The following is a 19,328-nucleotide window of genomic DNA, read 5'->3' on the forward strand; positions in this document are numbered from 1 at the left end:
ACTTAAAAGACGTTTGGTTTTTTTTTTTTCTTTTTTTTTCGGCAGTGCTACTTCACACTGTAAGGAATCTGTATTTACAAATGTAGTTGTCTTGCTACACCGTGCTGCTGTACACTAAGAAAGAGTTATCTTCTAAGCGGTAAACTGTTGTATTTGCTTTTGGTTTTGCTTGAAACAGACCAGAAACTGCACATTTCCACATATTATCTGTATATATGTTAAGTATTGAAGATTAATTGTCAGGTATTTTACTTACTGGCAGCCAGCATTCCTTTCGCAGCATGTGTACGATCGTGTTTATTCTTTGCCGTGGTCATATGATTTTTATTAAGTGACGTAACACTGTTAACAATCTAGCCATTATCTGAAATGCTTCATCTTCACGAGGGTCGCGGCCGAGCTGGAGCCTATCCCAGCCGTCTTTGAGCAGTCGGCAGGGTACACCCTGAACTGGTTGCTAGCCAATTGCAGGGCACGCATAGATGAACAACCATCCACACTCACAATCACACTTAAGGACAATTTAGGGTAAACAATTAACCTATGCTGCACGTTTTTAGAATGTGGGAGGTAACCCCACACATCCACGGGGTTACATGAAAACTCCACACAGGAAGGCCGGATCCGGGAATCAAATTCTGGACCTCTGTACTGCAAGGTGGACGTGTTAACCAGTTGACCACAGTGCCACCCCGTTTATTTTACTGTATTGTATTTAATAAAAACATGCAGTTATGACCTAATTGAATAATGGATGGAATTGAATAGTTGTTGATACATTTTTGTTTTATACAATGGATATTGTCCTGCTCCTTCTGATGTACGTGCCTTGGCCACCAGGGGGTAGTATAATACAGACAAAGATGTACATGGAGCTGCACATCCTTAGTCCTTAGCTCCATAGTAAATTACAGTACTGTACAGTATTCGTTTTTTCAAACAATAAATTATGCCACTGAGTGTTGTTTTATTTTCTATCTATATGTGTCGAAATGGAATTGTATCTTAGTTCAGTCCCCCCCCCCCCCCCCACAAAATGTTTACATTTTTACCTAGGACATTTTGACTTTATTCCTGTAAAATTATACATTTCAGATATTTTTCTTTTTGATTTTTTTTTTAATTTCTTGTCATAAAATTATTTGATATTTCTTGTAGTATTAAGTAGTAATGCTCAGATCGTTATTTTTTTCTTTCTTGTAATATTTTGACTTTATTCCTGTCAACCTCTAGGTGTTGTCTTTCTCCATATGAAAAACTTTGTCATACAATTCGTTTTTTTCTCATGACTTTGTTGATGTCGAATTTGACATTTTTCATGAAAGCGTGTACTTTAATTTTGGAAGTGATATCTTTTGTCTTGTAACATTTAAATCCTCAGGAATTCAAACGATCTCTGTTTTTTATAAGTATTCAAACCTGCTTCGCTCCTGGATTATACTGTTGGTCATTATAGTGGTAATATTTATTAGCAGTTTTGTTTCATGTACCCCTGTTTTTGCTTTATTTCACATCATGATTAAAACAAACAAAAAGTAAAATAAATAAATCACAACCAAAAGTGGTGAGGGCTATTTAACCTCCCCAAATCGTGATTGTCATGGTGAGCTTTTGTTTTGAAGTGAGCAACAGGAAGTCGATTTTTGGCGACTGCTCAACTCTGTGGACACAAAAAAACCCCAGCGAAATCGAGGAGAAGGACAGCGCCCAGAATAACTCTGAAGAAGTGTGTGGAGGAGCATCGTGTTGGACATGGGATTGCGGCCAAACTCCCCGGCCTGTCGGACTTCCAAAGAGAGGTAGGAGGAAGCCTGTTTTAATCACCAAGGTCACAAAACAAGGCGCCCGTTTAAGATTTCTCTCCATGGGCGACGCCAAGTCGCTTTCCTGGGATGTTGTCCGACTGATACCCGCCAGCTCGTCGTTCTTGTTTTTCTCCTTTTTTGGCTTTCTCGCTCCAGACGTGTTTATGTTTATTTCTCCACGAGCGATTATTTAGGCGTAAAGGCCGTATTTTGGCTCTGGTTCGTGGAATGTAAATCTGACTTCCAAGTTTTTCGCTGCTCGGGTCTACTCTCCATCCTCCGCCGAGAACCAAGTGAAGCGGCCCCGGCTGTGATACGACTCTGTTTATCCGACTATATGGCCCGCTGCCGCCGGGTTAGCTAATCCGCTAATCTCGAAGAGAGGAGGTTGAGTTTTTAATTGCAACGCCGCTACTCATCGTCACTGCTTTCTCCCAGAAATGGACTCAGCAGGCTGGACTACATCAATCGCGCTAGCCTTAGTCGAACAGCGGAAGAAAACAAGTCATTGTTATTGTTTGACTGCCATTTTAAGATGCTGGCGTCACAATTAGGGCTTGCAGTTTTCCATTTTACGTGTTTTTAATTGAATTCCTATTAAACTGTGAGTCATTACAAGTGCATTACACCACTTAACTAAATTGTCCATCCAAGTAAGTTTATCAAGTGTGTACTCTCACATTTTTATCTAAATGAGTGATTGGTAAACTAAGATAAGATAAGAAAACCTTTATTAGTCTCGCAATGGAGAAATTCCCACTTCACAGCAGCAAAGTTATGAAAGGAAGAAGTAGAACAACAAAATATAGGAGCTGCTGGAAAGGCAGCCACTCTTGCAGTGCCATCTTGAAGTCAAAATAACAAAAATAACACAACACAACACATAGGACACAGACAGTCGTGCAATCTTCACCACTTTCCTGCATACACTTTGTTGTCTGAAGCAGTTATAGATGAAAGAGGAGAGGATCAAGGTGTCCTTTCACCAGTGGATCAGAGACGTGTGGTATCGGAATGACTCCTCTTGAACAGTTCAGTTGTATTTCACTTTTAAATTCAACATATTTGCATGTCAATCTTGAAGAACTGTTCACTTCTATATATATTATTCAATTCGTGTGATTGATTAAATATTAATAAGGCGGCCCGGTGGTCCAGTGGCTAACGCGTCGACCTCACAATGCAGAGGTTCAATAACGGCTCCAGCCTACCTGTGTGGTGTTTACATGTTCTCCCCGGGCCTGCGTGGGTTTTCTCCGGGTACCCCGGTTTCCTCCCACATTCCAAATACATGCATGGCAGGCTGATTGAACACTCTAAATTGTCCCTAGGTGTGACTGTGACCGTGGATGGTTGTTTGTTTGTGTGTGCCCTGCGATTGGCTGGCAACCGGTTCAGGGTGTCCCCTGCCTACTGCCCGAAGATGGCTGGGATAGGCTCCAGCACCCCCCGTGAACCTTGTGAGGATAAGCGGATTGGAAAATGGATGGATGGATGAATCATTATACTGTATAAGTACAATTTTCCTTCAGTTATGCCGGTGCGAGACTAGAGTTGCTCAACTTGGCATGACAAATCATGCAGATAGGATGCTGAACCCAGTCTCATCACGATCTGTGATGCATGTGATTCCATGTTGTACAAATTCATCCGACCACTTTGTTTTTTTTTTTTTGTTTTTTTTGACATAGCATGTATTAAAACAAATCACAGGACGTACTATCACGACAGTCACACGTTGACTACTGAGCGAACTAAATTTCCTGCAGCACTGATTGGACAAGCAATGTAATGTGATCATCTGCAGCCAGTGATGGCCAAGAGGGAGTGTCATAACTAATTGACATGTTGAGTCAGGTGTGTCTTAACCTCCATGGCAGAGGCTCCATCGAACACCCTGAGACCGATTCACCAAACCCGTGGCGTTTGATCAAACCCAGGTTAAGAACCACTGGTCTAAATGATTGATCAAAGGAAGTCATGTCAGGATCAAGACGTAGTAACTATGTGGCAGCAACGACTTCATTTATGGTGCATCTGAGTAATTTTTCAAAAATGTTTTCATTTGACCAACAATATAGTTCACTGTATAAAAATCCCTATCTTATGGTTTGGAGTTGGGAAAAAGTTAATGATTCCAAACACAGCCAAGATATTGGTGTTGAGTGTCCTTTCAGACTTTTTAATATACACCTCCTATAATACATTTTAGAACATTGTCATTAATATGTCAGTCCAAACGAGCCAAAGCATTGTGTGGCTTGTGCGTGACGTTTTCTTGGAAAGAAAACTCCAGTCTTGTGAGTTGCTTTCAAACAGTGTCCTCTTTGTTTGCACCCCCCTTGCTTGGAGAGGATTAATGCAGCTAATGATCTGTAATGTAGGGAAAGGGATAAATGATCATCAAATTGAGAGGAAAACCCTCAGTGTTTGATTCTTTATATGGTACCGGTATGTACATTTGTGTGTGTGCGCACATTGGTATCTACTCAGAATCTGTTGTTTGCCTAAGAGTGTCAAAAGTGTTGCAGTTTTTTTTAAAAAAATTGTCTCAAACGTGTCACATGGTAGCATATGGCGCTTTTTCCGCTTTTTATTTTTAAACCCAATCCCGGACCCCCTCCTGTTAATCCTCCCAGTATGTCACCAAGATTAGTGCTTTGTCACTGAGGGACCCTCCTGCCTGCATTATGAGTTTTAAAGACAACAGTGCGTTCACAGATTTATCCGACAACAAATTTCTGCGTATGTACAGTGGAAGGTGATGTTTTTTTTCTTTTTTTTTTTTTAATTGATTGTATGCATTTTTAAATGTTTTTGGTTGTGAGTGGAAGTTAGAAAAATGCAGAACCACCACCAGTTGCTTGAGAGCCCTTGTTCATGCACAGAATCCACGTGTTAATGTGGGTTTGGTTCTTGCTTGACAGATTTAAGTCAAAGACTATAATCTCTTTTGTAACTAGTTTAGCTCAGGCACAACCCTCCTCCTGTAATAACCCTGATCACGGTATTCTGTACGTTTTTCTATAATTCCTGAGGGATTCTTCTTTTTTTGTAAACACACTCACCCACATTGCGGGAGTAGTTTTTAAATTCTCTGGCTAAGCGTCTGTGTAGAATTTCCTGTGCAGAGGCCGCTAGGAGACTTCCTGCTCTCGGCTGCTGCATGTGGATGTGGAGGTGGGAGGGGAGTTGCTGTAAGAGTATGGAAGGAAGACAATGAGAGACGAGCTGAAGCAGACTGCATGGTGGCCACTGTGGTCGCCGCAAATGTGTCATGTTGTGACTCAGCCAATTAAAAAAATTTCCAAGAGTGGAAGTGAAAGAGGTTTCTGTCTATCACTTTAATATAGTTATTTTTAACAACCCAACACCAATGAAGTTGGGACGTTGTGTTCACGTAAAGAAAAACAGAATACAGTGATTTGCAAATCATGTTCAACCTATATTCAATTGAATACACTACAAAGACAAGACATTTCCTGTTCAAACCAATAAACTTTTTTTTTTTTTTTTTAGCATATTTTATGGCTTCAACGCGTTCCCAAAAAGCTGAGACAGGCTCATGTTTACCACTGTGTTACCACTTTACTATAAGCGTTTGGGAACTGAAGACACTAATAGTTGAAGCTTTGTCGGTGGAATTCTTTTCCATTCTTCTTTGATGTACAGCTTCAGCTGTTCAGCAATCCGGGGTCTTTTGTTTTATGCTTCATAGTGCACCACACATTTTCAATGGGAGACAGGTCTGGACTGCAGGCACTCCAGTCTCGTAGCGGTACTCTTTTACTACAAAGGCCGGGGTGTTGTAAGATGTGCAGAATGTGGTTTGACTTTGTCTTGCTGAAATAAGCATTGGCATCTATGAAAAAGACATTGCTTGGATGGCAGCATATGTTTCTCCATAACCTGTACCTACCTTTCAGCATTAATGTATGTGAATGTATATGAATATTTTTATTTTGTCATAAGCAGACATTAATGCAAAATATGTAGCTGTCTTTGCCCACATGCAAGGGCAAAGACAGCTACATGTACCTTCACTGCTTAATTTTTTTGGTTTCACTTCAGTCGATCCGTGACTTATCTGAAGCTTCCTTTCCTCAAATTTTGTCTGGCAACACAAAACTAAAAATCGACCAAGCCACAACATGAAACTGGAAAAACTTTTAAATTGCGGCACTTGGAATTCAAGTTCCCACCGTACTTGCGTGATACGGTTGTTTTTCGTCAGGATCATCCTAAACTATAGTTTTCCCAACTACATTATGTTACCTTTTTGGAACCAACCCTTAATTTTGTATATAATTCTCATGGAAAGTTTCCAACTTAATGGGTTGTCAAAATTTCACACCCCTCGGTGCAGAGCTGGGACGGGCCTCTCACTTCAACTTTGTGCACCATTACAGGACATGTCCTTTGGTTTGTTAAAGCCCCAGTGCTACAGTCGGCCCTGCCAGCATGCTCCAGTAGTCATAGGACCCTTCAGTCAGCAGGTACCACCCTCCTTCTTCCTCTGGTGTGCTTTCTTTATGATAGTCTTATAGCAAAAATGAACATTGCCTCTGGGCTGCTCGCTCCCTCAGCGCTGTTTGATCCAAGAGAAACGTGCCTTGTAAGGAAGCAGGATGTTCACAGGCTCCACCAAGCTGCCCCCCGCCAAAACCCCCCAGCCCGAGCGGCTGGACGAGGTGTACGCCGCCTTACGCAGAGGCTTACAGTGAGTGCATATTTAGTATATAGAAACATTGGAACATCACTGAAACCCTTTATTATTGGCTGTTGTTAGGTCATACTTGCAGGTCCACCAGCTGGAGCTGGACACTCTAGGCCAGCAGATCCGAGAAAACAAGAGAAACGGTCGACTGGTGAGAGGTTGCCTATTCAAACAAGTCTTGCTGCTATCGAGTGGTGCCAGGCGGGATGCAATTTAGACTCTTTGTGATGCTAAATGTTTTATTTTCTTCCACAGGGCTCTTTGTATGAACAGGATAAGGTTGGTTTCTTTCACATCTGTTGTGTACATTCACTGGTCACAACTTTAAGTACACTTACACAATCTAATAAGATCCAATATAAGATCTGTATCAGAAAATATGTCCAAAAGAAAATAACGCTCAGTTTTGAGTGAAACTCTCGCAGCGGTACGAACGTGACAATATTCTTACTGTGGTTTGCAGTAGTATGGCACTACACACCTTAATGCCGAGAGCTGCTTCTGAAGGTAACCCTCATGTTTCAAAATACAGTTTATCCCAGCCCTGCCACAAATAGAGAACATCTGCAACTAACTGGCACCAACACAAAAAGGTTTGTCGGTACCACAAAATGGCGACAAAGCGCTTTTTCTATTAGGTAATCTATGGTCTGACTAAATTAAATTCTTCCTCAGAATCTAATGTAAATGCTTGCCAGAAAATGTCGCCAAAACACATTTTTTATGTTTTATGTCCTCAGCATAAAAGCAGCAAAAAGGTGACTTTAAGCAGATAACATATCGCACAAATAAATTTCCTGATTGGCACCTCAATGAAAGGCTGTGCCTGAAAAAAGGAGGTGTAGTTTTTGATTCTGCTGTTATGTTGGATCACATTAGATTCATGATGCAATATGGTCTGTGTTATCTTGATTACCTGACCTAGCTTTACTTTTTTTTTTTTTTTTTTTTTAGCAAGTGAAAGCAGTAGAGAGATTCATGCGGCGTTTGGAATTCCATCTCAGCAAGGTGTTTTTGAATGATTCAACTCCTAACTATATCTTATACAGGTTATGGTTATTTCCATTCAGTGTGTGTGAAACCGTGTTGTCTTGTAGGTGGAGGAGCTATACGATGCTTACTGCATACAGCGGCGGCTCCGAGATGGAGCAAGTAAAATGGTGGCAGCTTTTAACTCTGCCACTGGGAGCAAAGAGGCCAGGGAGAGCTTGAGTGAGGCCAGCAGGGGCTTTAGGGAATGCACGGAGGTGAGTTACTAACCCTAAGTCAGTGTACTGGGTTCAATTTTTGGGGAAATATATTTGCTTGATGTTAACAGTCATGTTGGTTTGCATGCAGCACATGTGCTCGCTTGAGAGCGAACTGGAAAGCCACATGGGAGAATTTCATGTCAAGATGAAGGGTGAGTGACTCATTTTGTGAACTCATCACTTTCACTTCCTTCTCTTCATAGCAATATTTTTTCATTCATTTTGTAGGTCTTGCTGGTTTTGCACGGCTGTGTGCGGGTGACCAATATGAGGTAAAAAGAAAAAAAAAATCAACAATAAAACACACTCAATGCATGCATTCATTTTTGAAAAGTCTTAATTTGGTTACTTCCTGAAATTCTGGTATTTTTTTGGACTATAAGTCACTCCGGATTATAAATTTCCCCAGTCAAAAACTGCGTCCTGAAGAAGGAAAAAAAACGATATGTCACTCTGGACTGTAAGTCGCATTGGGGGGAAAATTTATTTTACAAAAATTGAGACCAAAAACAGTAGAGTCGAGATCAGACCCCAAAATCCCAGTTACCCAATCGTGGGTGTGTTTGGAAATACACTCCAAGCACGCACTGCTTCACTCCAACAGTTCAGAAACACATGGCGATGTTCAAATGTGCCGTTTGGTTATTCAGATGGCCCAAAAAGAGTTCTGGAGCCCAGTGGGTCAGGCAGAATAGACAGAAACAGTTCAAATTCAAGAGCTGGTTTAGAACACGGGTGTCAAATTCAAGGCCTGGGGGCCAGAGCTGGCCTGACACATCATGCAATCAGAGATGGGATTTGTGTGTGTATGCGTGCAAAATATAGTAATTGAAATTGACATCCAAAATGAGTCTGGTACGTTGTATTACAAAACGTTTTACTTTTATATAAAAAAAAAAAAAAGTCATTATCCAGCCATCCATTTTCTGTAGCCCTTGGTTTCTAGGGTCGCCAGTGAGCTGTAGCCAATCCCGTCCAACTTTGGGCAAGAGGCTGCCTACAGCAAATCACAGGGCAGATCTTGACATTGATGTCCTCATGATCAGAATCTTGCCTTTTCACCTTTTTGGCTGGCAAAATATGAGTGTTCTATTGCTTTATAGTGAGTGTATGTTGGTGTCCATTTAGCCTCTAAATCACTCCAACAATCAATATTTTGAGGTTTATATCAAGGTCTTTGTATTGAATGTGAGAGGTGCTGTGAATGAAAAGGGCGAACTATTCCCTCATTTGCCAGGTGCTCATGCGCTACGGGCGTCAACGCTGGAGGCTTCGAGGACGCGTGGAAGTCAGCAGCAAACAGATGTGGGACAGCGAAGACTACATTTTCCTGCCTCTCGTCGCTGAACTTTTGTCAATCAAGGTAAGTGCCTAATGGGACGTGTATTAATATTTACGTCCACCAGGGAATTTCTGTTTTCCTTAGTGCAATGTTCCCCATTCAGTTGGCTTTGTACTTCACATGGGATTTTGGTCACCAACCACACATTAGTGACATCATAAACATGATCACTTTTCAGTTGGATGTTAAGATGTTCAAAGGCTTCTAACCCCGTCCTTCCAAAAATTGGGGGAAATGTTATGGTTCTTAAGCGTTTAGAAATATTAGGAAAAAGTAGTATGATCTGTTTCACTCAGTAACATCGCATGCATGCATGCGTGCGAGCGCACACACACACACACACACACACACACACACACACACACACACACACACAAATACCATTCTGATTGCATCACACATTTAGCTTGGGATTTTAAAGACGTATTTGATTTGACAATTTTAACACACACTCACAGAAAAATACTGGTGATGTATCGCTGGCATTGGGTCAAAACCCCCGATGTCCAAATTTGTTCAGTTTCCGATTTTTTTCACAAATTGATACTGTTGCTCAGTCCCCACATGGGTATGTCATCTTTTCAAATTGTTGACCAAACGAAAGTGATGGTATCTTTTGAAGAGAAGGTTTCCGCCTGATGCCAGCGATATGAAGGCTCCGTCACATCAAAAACAAGGAATTTCTCATGGGGCACTGCTATGATTGATGAATCTGTTGGAACGCTCCAGTGATTGGGCCAATTCACAGAAAAGTTGCGGTAACTGGAGGAAATTGCAAGCTTGTGCAAACAGTAATTCACGGTGGTTGGTTTATTTTGCATGAATTGTTGCGATTACCACATCTTCAACTGTTAGCTCTCATTGGGCCAAGTTGTAATGGTTGGATTTTATTTCGGACCTCCTTGTATTTTATGTTATTTTGGATCGAGTTAATTCCATAACCAGCTCAAAGAGGAAAATACAAAATGAAACAGCCTCCCATGGCTGACTTTTATTTTCAGGTGACAGAGCTGAAGAGTCTGGCCAATCACGTGGTGGTGGGTAGCGTGTCCTGCGAAATGCTCGACCTGTTCTGCCCACTCCCCCAGACGCTTGCTGTGGATATTAACGACCTGGGAACAGTTAAGCTGAACTTGGAAGTCACATGGAGGTAATTACACTTGCAATATGCACGCACCCTTTAGTCACTCAACGTAACTCTATATAAAGTCATCATATTTCTTCCAGTCCTTTTGATAAGGATGACCAGACATCGTCCTGCAGTACCGTTTCCAAACGTCTGTTGTCCAATCAGAGCCCTCCAGACACGCCCTCCATGCGGGAACAAGTGTTTTATGTGAGTCAACACGAACTCTCCCATGTCATCATTCTCCATTTAAACCTGTTTCCTCGCCGGCCACTTCATCTGGTGCACCTTATATGATCCATTCAGTGCAGCTTCAAATTTGACTTTGCTGTTGGTCTGTCATTCTAGTTAATGTGGTAGCTAGCTGCTAGCAGTGTTTAGCCACGCTGCTTTGAACAGAGAGGTGCCTAAGACACTGTTGCCCCACTATATTGTGCTTCACTTTGCGCTGTCCCGTTACATCATGGATCTTTTTGATTGTCTATCTTACTTGTCCATCACGGAACTTCCTACTACAAGGTGGAAATCTGTCATGAGAGTCACAGTTGCTGATGCGTCTCCCTGTGTATAAAAATGAAAACACGTTAAAATGTGGAACACTTGCACGGAGCTGACACGCAAGGACTCCAACGCAGACTCGTTTGCCAATGTTGCGCCACACTACGAGGCCCCGCCTCTTAAAGGCAAACATATAACACAGAGATACAACAGTATGTACAGTACAGTATTTTCTTTACAATATATGCTTGCCATTATTTTTCTTTGTGTTGAACTACGTTTACAATGTACATAAAGTGAATTTTAAGGCATTTAAATTAGGTTTTAGTGTGTGGGTAAAATGATGTTATCCCTAATCATTTAAAATAAGGACAAACCTTTCAGTATGATTCAGTGAGGTTTAACGGTACTGTAAACTACAACCAAATTCATCAATATGTTGCATAATTCATAAATGTTAAAAGCATCAGTCAACTAAACATTGTTCGAGTGTTTTCCCAGCTATATTGCGGGTCATCGTGGGCGCCTACACTATACTGTTCGTGTGTGTGTGTGTGTGTGTGTGTGTGTGTGTGTGTGTGTGTGTGTGTGTGTGTGTGTGTGTTTAAAGGGTTTTTACAGTATACTTCCCTTCAGTAGTAATGCACTTTACAGCAATTGATTGAATGCCGTAAAACAAATCACAGATCACATTCACGCGGAAGGTGCTCTGGGCCTAAGCTCTCACACGCCACCCCATCTACCCCCGCCTCTTCAAGGCACAAGTATGTACACAAACACTACATTACGTACAGTATTTTCTATACATTTGATCCTTGCAGTTTGTTTTATTGTGTTCAAAACAAAAAAACAGCCGTGTTTTTTATTTGTTTAAATGAGTGTGCGGGCAGTATTAAATAGTTGTGCTTTTTTTTTTTTTTTTAACTTATATAGTGGATTTTCACCTATTGTGTGTGGGTATGGTACATATCCCCCAGGGGTTGTATTTTGAAAAATTATGCTTACACCTGTGAGCATCCAGGTGTACCTAATAAAGTGGCCAGCGAGGATATCCATCGATCTGTTTTGCCTCAATCATGGCTTGCTATTACTTTCATTTCACTGGCTTGTTCTGTTTCAGCTGCTCCCCACCTGCTTTGTGTGTAGCAGTAGCACTGATGTGTGTGAGAATAATCGCACAGGACTGTGTGTCAGGTCATGTGGTTGTGGAAGTGGCGTGCCTAACGCAAGTAGCCCTGCGGCCAGTGATGGCGCTCGCGGGAGGTGTGACAGCGGAAGCGTGTATGAGCGGAGCTGCGGCCCCTGTAGCTGTTTAATAGTGGTTGAGTAGCCGTCCAATATGTTCCTCCTCTTCCTCACCTCGCTGAAGAGCATACCTCTCGGGGGCGCCGTGCGAAGACGCCGGCCGACAGAGGCAGTCAACGAGGGCGTGATGGACAGGACGGCTTCCTTACAGCGCACATTGAGCCATGCAAGAGCCCCATCCAGAGATGTACAGTTGGTGTGTGGAATGTAGTTTTAGTGTTGGTGGACTTTTGTAGTTCAATAGTGATAGCAAGTGACTGACCTGTTGGATATGAGTCATTCCCTTATTTTCCTATATAGGGAGGGGGTCTTCGGTTTACAATAGCACTGATGATACTGTGTGGCATTTCGAGATTTCAAACAGTGCTCAATGAGCTAGTGTGTACCTGTTCCACAATAGAAAAAAGTCTGCTCAATTGGCACCATTCAGTGTATCCCCCAATTTCCAGACCCACTCACGATAGTTGAAAATACACAATATTGAGAGACCTTAAGAAACATGTTTTGCATAGTTCCCACACACTTTAAATAAATTAGGCAAATTATTAAACCACACTTTTTAAAGTATTCCGTAGCGCCTGCTCTCACTCGCTCGCTATCAAGAAATGGGAAACCGTCGTATTACAACCCCCCTCCCCAATAAGAAGCTAAACATGCTTGCTTCAAGCTGTTTTTTGTCACAGTTGAAGTTCACTCTAAAAGTGACACATAAAACAAAAGGGAATTAAACATTGTGTTTTTAAGATCATGTTCAAACAAATTTATGATTTAATCTTAGGGAATTCCGCTAGTTTAATGCTACCGTGTTATGTGAAATTCCATAGATATGCTAAAGCACTCCATGAAGCGTGGATTTGTTTTATATTTAAGGCCTAGAAATATCTTTGATACAAATATCAATTCTGTAATTGTGATTAAAGTACTGCTAGATTATGGTATACATCAACTTAAAAATTGGGGTTCCATCATTGCTGAACGAACTGAACCTAAACAAGGGCCCCTTGTAGATACAAGACAGGCAGGCAGACAGACAGAAAAAAAAAAATCACACTAAAATAAGCGCCTTTAAAGTAGTGATATGGGGGGGAAACAGCCTTTTATATTCAAACACCTTCAGATTAGCAACCCAAAGTGCCTCACACAATAGGCAATGAAGATTACAGCAACAGCTAAAATAACAGATACTGGAAATAACCAGGAGTAATTTACGGTTAAATTTCTGTTTCTCAAAAAACATCAATGTGTATTTCCTTTGTTTACAAACTGCGGAGCAAAATAGGATGTTTGCTCCTTTCCACCTGTTTTCTTTTTCCTGCTGGCGCTAAAATGTGCCCATTGTTCTTGATTTCAGCATGCTCCCTGAATAAATCTGTTTAACCTGACCTGAATCGCGGTGGCCTTATGGGTTTGAAAGCCCTCATTTGTTCCACATCCCGCATGGAACACATCCATTGGACATTACTTACACACCACATTTGTGAGCTGTGGTCATGACCGTCATGTGCAACCTTGAGACCTGACTGCAGGGAGCTTTGACAACCACTGTTTAAGTTGTTGTTGTAATAGTTTGTCCTTCTTGTAAAGCAGTTTGATCAGGTGGATGGCATCACCAGCAAACGGTAGTTGTAGCGAATAGTCTGCCATTTACTACATAGAAATTTCATAATGAAACAGAAAAACACTTTGCCACCTAAGATGCAGTATCATTGCTGGATGAGTTCGCATGTTGGTTTGTCATTATGTGTTAGCGTTAGCTTTATAGTCACGTGACTTGAAGATAAAATGGGTCCTACTGGAATCATTTTTCCTTGATGAAGATCTCTATTCTACTGAGTGCCATCTGTTTCTGAATTTTTTTATACAATTCTTGTATTCAGATTCCGATTGAAATATGAAAATATTGGTCATCACCAAAAGAACACCATTCCTGCTCTCAAGCAAGGTGGCATCATCATGCTTTGAGGCTGTTTTTCTTCAGCTGGAACTGGCATAAGGTGGAAGGAATTATAAACAGTTTATAAAAGCAGTCAGTGCTAGCACACAGCTTTCAGGTTTCTGCTAGACAGCAAAAAAAAAAAAAAAAGTCACCTGTCATGCTGTCATTCTACTACAGTGCAAATTTGATTTGGATTCGATTAATTGTTCAGCCCTAATTCTGAACACAGACACATCCCAGTTGTAAGAGGGGTGTGCATATTTGTGCAATGACATTATATCACCTGTTTATTTTCATCATCTTATTTCCTCCAGTCCCTGCTGAAGCGACAAGGAGAGCTCGACAACGGTACCGTCTGGTCCAACTCCTCCGAGTCCTCCGACGACTCGTCTAGTCCAGCCCTGGCCCACCACGCTCAGAGGCTGTCGGCCTCCAACGTACTGCATACCAGCGTCCCTGCACCGCACAAGTCCAGCGCTTCAACGCCGTCGTTGTCGTCCAATCAGGAAGAGGACGAGAGCGAAGCGGGCGAGGTTTTCTCCCCGAGAGATTCGGTGCACAACGGCCACCCGCGGACGTCCTCCTCTCATAGCCGAGTCGGCGAGACCGGCCCGGAATGTACTGTGATGGACAGGCTGTCTGCCCAATCGTCCGAGCTTCTGGAAACCTCGGCGGAGCTGAGCTGCTCGTGCTCTGACGTTTCCTCCACGGCTGCCGAGTCGTTAGAGAGGACGGATGAATGTCCGGGCAAAGATCCACCTGAGAACTCGACAATCCTGACCGGAGCAGGGACCGCTGAAGGTGAAGGACCAAGCCAGACAGATCAGGATTTAAAACATTCTGATGGAGCTCCAAATGTAAGTTGATGCTTGTGTTTCTTCGCTGTTTCGCTAGTCCAGCCTTTAACTTTAACCCCTTTTAAAATCCATACAAAATGAAATATTTCCATTGGACCACTGCTTCTCAGACATTTTACACTTCTCAGAAGTGTTACACTAAATAAAACATTTGGCTCTCCAAGTACCACCATCATGACAGCAATAAAATCCACAAGGCCCAACCATTCATCAAATATCAGGTATAGTTTATATTATTCTAAGCCACGGTCACATTATGCCAATTAAATCATGCACTTAAGTAGAGAGAAATAATTTGAATTACTTAAATAATGGCTCAGTTCAAATGTATTTTAGTTTTTCTTGATTGTTTTTGGTGGTACCAACAATTTTCTCCTCGTGTGCACGTTTGAGCCGTAAAAATATTTATCTCCTCAAAGTGCCCAGCGGCTAGAATAGGGTTGGGCATCGAAAAGCGGGAGTAACATTACGGTTCTCCCGGAATTGTTCAAATTCGAAAATGTCGGTGCTAAATTTCGATGCCTAGTTTGCCGTGCTCAGGAAGTTTTAAAATAAAATCAATAATGGTTTAACTAGTTAACTAGTAATTTATCAATGTGTTTATTTGTAATCATATTAGGCAATTATACACTGATCTGGTATCACAGTCATGATGGCCCTCTAAGGGGAAACTGTGACCATGATGAGGCTCATGACCAAAATGTGTTTGACCATCCTGTCATGTAGCATACACTGCATATACGTACATTCATATAAACATACAGCGTCTGTTTCTGTCGGCCACTTACATTAGATATACAAATGCAGCATTTGTGGTTGTCAAATAGAGTTTTTCTTTCTATAGAAAAACAACACTAGGTTAGCCCATCATTGGGTTTGGGTTTGTTAGCACTCTCAAAGTACCTGCTGCATTGTATTTTATTGCGGTTCTCCTTCTTTTCCCCTCCTGGCACTTCTGCCGATTTCAGCACGACACTCACACACACTCATGGCTGATGAGGCGCTCTAAAGTGGCACATCAGCAGACTAACCGAAGGGAACGTGCATTTTTAGGGTGTCGGCATTGCTAGTTCGCTAACTGCGTGTTGCACTTTTGTTGGATAACTCGTGATGTGAATGAGAGTGCTCAAGTTCTTATATAGTCGGCGACGGACAACTCATGCCGGACTCCAAACTGTGTCACCAGCTACCGTATTAGCCATGGCTACAAAAATTCAGGAAAATTGTCATGGGGAAAAACATTTTAATGCTGTATCTGTATAGATGAATACTACATATGTCTCAGTCTTTGCCTATTTTGGGTGATTGTCTTCAAACATTCATCCATCCATTATGCGAACCGCTTATCTCCACGTCTATTGTATTTAGAACAAAATCTTTGGAATTACTCAGCAAATGATCATTTGCTACTAATTGGTCAAGTGGGTAGTTGAAGTGTTAACGTGTCTGGTTTCTTCCCAGGTCCCGTTTCCCACTTCTTCTAGTTTCACTCAAGAAGTGGAGACTGCGCTTGAGAGTTTTGACTTCCTCAACTGCTCTGACCTGGAGGAGGAGGAGGAGGAGGAGGAAGAGGAAGAGGAAGAGGGGGAGGAGGAACAGGCTGAGCATCAAGAAGAGGTTGTCCAGAAAGAGATGGACGAGCTGCATGAAGACAATGAGCAGCCAACGGAAGAGGAGCATCAAGAGGAAGATGAGCAACAAAAGGAGGAAGAGCCTCAAGAGGAACAGAAAGAAGCAAAGCAAGAAGGCGAGGAACAGCCTGGCGAAGATCAAAACAAGAGTGAACAAGACAACATAGATGAGGAGAAGGCAGAGGAGGAGGAAGAGGAGGAGAGCAAAGAAATCTTGGACTCCGGAGCAAGGTTTGTGTTTTCCTTTGAGTACCGTCAAGAGTGACAGAGCCCCTCTGCCAATTGGAGAGTAATTAACAAAAAGGTTTGTCATTGCCAGAAGATGGCGCAAGAGCATTTTTCTTTTTTCCTGTAAAAACGAGGCTACGGCCTGACTAAATGAAGCGCCTCCCTTCACTTTAATATAGTTCCTTGGACACAAAATCCCGCATGGCAGTGCCAAAGAATAGATAGATTTTTCAGAGAATAACAGAGGATTGGTTAGAAAAAAAAATCGATAATATGAAAAAAAATGATGCATTTTTAAAATGATACCAAATAATTATTTTAGTATTAAAGTAAACAATTTTACAAATGCATAAAACTGTATCCCCTTCATTTCTTTTCACACTGAAATTATTGTATATAATTAAAATGAGACCTAAATATTATACGAGTAAAATAAATGAAGGGGTCGGGGGTGGCACTGTGTTCGACTGATTAGCATGCCGGCCTCACATTCAATAGGTGCAGGGTTCGATTCTGGCTCCTGCCTTCCTGTGTGGAGTTTGCACGTTTTCCCCGTGCCTGCGGGGATTTTCTCTGGGTACTCCGGTTTCCTCCCACATTCCAAAAACATGCATGGCAGGTCAATGGAACACTCTGAAGTGTCCCTAGGCGTGAGTGTGAGCGAGAATGGTTGTTCGTCTCCGTGTGCCCTGCGATTGGCTGGCAACGGGTTCAGGGTGTACGCCACCGACTGCCCAAACGGGTTCTGGGTGTACACCACCGACTGCCCGAAGACAGCAGGGAGAGGCTCCAGCACGCTTGCGACCCGTTTCAGGATAAGCAGATTAGAAAATGGATCGACGGATGGATGGAATAAAATAATGAATGAATTCTGTTTTCACTCCATTATTTCATTCACAATTTTATGAATTATAAAGAATACAATTACAAATGTGCCCCCGACAAGGAAAAAAAAGCTGACTGGAAGTAATTTAAACACAGGATTGAAATTCGAAAGTCAAACCTTTTCCTGTGATTTTCCGTATTTTGCACCGACAGTGATGAAGAGGCGGGAGACGTGTTGGAGTTCCTCATGGAGGCTCCGGAAGGATTTCGAAACTCTGACGAAGACCGCATCTCCGAATCGCAGGTGCGCTGCAAGGCTGACCGGCCGAGTTCGCTTTCTCGTCGTCAACATGCTCAAGTATTCCAAAAAAAAGGAAACCCAAAATGTTTCCATCAGGAGTCGAGTGCAGAAGAGGAGCAGGATTTGAGTCAGGTGCGGCTCCCCGGGGAAGAGGAGGGGCACTGTGAGGAAAAGGGAGAAGAGCCACATGGTGAGTGGGAGGCGGTCCTAAACTTCAGTTCTCTTTGTTCCATGAAATTTTATTAATTAATGTATTTATTAATTTATCCAACCGTCCATTCTCCGTCAGTCAATGACAGACTGAGAGGTCTGTCGGCATTTGACGGCATAGGGAGGGGGGGGGGGGTTCCCATCATTCGTCAATTGTCAGCAAATGTGCGTCCGTCAGTGACATACTGAGAGAGCTTCCGTCAGTCCTGACAGGATGCCCACCTCTGCTTATCCCTGCGAATATCGAATCCAATCCACTTGTATTTGTTAGTGCTATACAAATCAATATATGCGCAACATCATAGACAAGAGAGGTTCACATGGCACAATTGTGTGATTTTGTACTGTAGTAGAAACCAAAATAGCTCAACTTATGGTTTTGATTTCTTTGACTTGAATCTTCCAGAGCAGGACACGTCACACGATGTTCAAGAGGAGGCGGAGCGTCCCCCGACTCCCAGCCACTTGGCCACCACTGTGTTCTAATTGGCCGGCCCGCAGCGCGACCATTTCCAGTCTTGTCTAAACGTGCTCATTGCCAAGTCGACAAGCAAGCTCTTCCATTACTGCAGAGTTTGTGCACACGTTCGCCTTGTTCTGACCAAGAACCACAAACACATTTCTTCATTTTCCAAAGTCCTCAGTCTTTCAAAGGCATTGTGTGGCCTGCGTTCATACCACTTTGTTTCAAAATATTCCACGAAGAGCAGGTTCACTGTATTTAAGTGATGAAACAACACGAAGAGGATGCATTTTGCTTACCATCAATGACTGGGGCCAGTTCTGCGTTTGCAGTACTGGTGGGACTGGGCACTTTTTGCAGTGTTTTCCAGCAAGTGAAGCTCTTTTTGGTCATTTATTTCCACAGCGCGCTAATGTATACTAGTCGTTTGACGTTGTCTTTTAAGCTACAACAGGACTTGAACTGCCTTATGACTTAAGCGATTTAGGGATACATATGTACATTCGGCAGGATTGTTTTAAAATGATGCAATATGCGGTGTAAAATTATATTTAAACCTGCATGAGTGTACCTGCCTCACACTGCCAGCATGTCTGTTGTACGAGGCTTAACTGATTCATTTCGGCGTGTACAAATTCCAGCCTCAGTGGAGCGCTACCATGTCTCTGCATTTCTTTTTCTTTGTCGTCATATAAAAAGCCTCTTCATTCAGAAAGTGCCTCAAGTGACAGATGTTAAGGTTGTATAAAAAAAGGGGGGGGGGGGTTTGAACAGGCAAATGTTTCAGTGTTTATTTTGGAATTACTTTTAAGAGTGTTCACTTTAAGAGATATT

General features: G+C 42.3%; 1 protein-coding gene across 3 annotated transcripts; it reads left to right on the forward strand.

Moving 5' to 3' along the window:
- Nucleotides 1–1,669: 1,669 nt before the first annotated feature.
- On the forward strand, nucleotides 1,670–19,239 carry ripor1 (RHO family interacting cell polarization regulator 1). Of its 3 annotated transcripts, XM_019886603.1 has the most exons (17): nucleotides 1,670–1,799; nucleotides 6,215–6,301; nucleotides 6,392–6,525; nucleotides 6,595–6,673; nucleotides 6,778–6,801; nucleotides 7,477–7,530; nucleotides 7,620–7,769; nucleotides 7,861–7,924; nucleotides 8,001–8,044; nucleotides 9,010–9,135; nucleotides 10,116–10,264; nucleotides 10,342–10,450; nucleotides 14,294–14,836; nucleotides 16,298–16,698; nucleotides 17,734–17,824; nucleotides 17,918–18,011; nucleotides 18,438–19,239. In XM_019886603.1, the coding sequence occupies exons 3-17, from the start codon at nucleotides 6,434–6,436 to the stop codon at nucleotides 18,515–18,517; spliced, it is 2,100 nt and encodes a 699-aa protein (XP_019742162.1). In that variant the 5' UTR covers nucleotides 1,670–1,799; nucleotides 6,215–6,301; nucleotides 6,392–6,433; the 3' UTR covers nucleotides 18,518–19,239. The 3 variants fall into 3 exon arrangements, with proteins under 3 accessions (XP_019742162.1, XP_019742164.1, XP_019742163.1); XM_019886605.1 differs by lacking the exon at nucleotides 6,215–6,301 and having other exon boundaries at nucleotides 1,676–1,799; XM_019886604.1 differs by lacking the exon at nucleotides 6,215–6,301 and having other exon boundaries at nucleotides 1,677–1,799; nucleotides 6,353–6,525.
- Nucleotides 19,240–19,328: the final 89 nt, after the last annotated feature.

Source organism: Hippocampus comes, unplaced genomic scaffold (genome assembly GCF_001891065.2).
Source record: "Hippocampus comes isolate QL1 unplaced genomic scaffold, H_comes_QL1_v1.1 scaffold261, whole genome shotgun sequence".
Taxonomy (NCBI): Eukaryota; Metazoa; Chordata; class Actinopteri; order Syngnathiformes; family Syngnathidae; genus Hippocampus; species Hippocampus comes.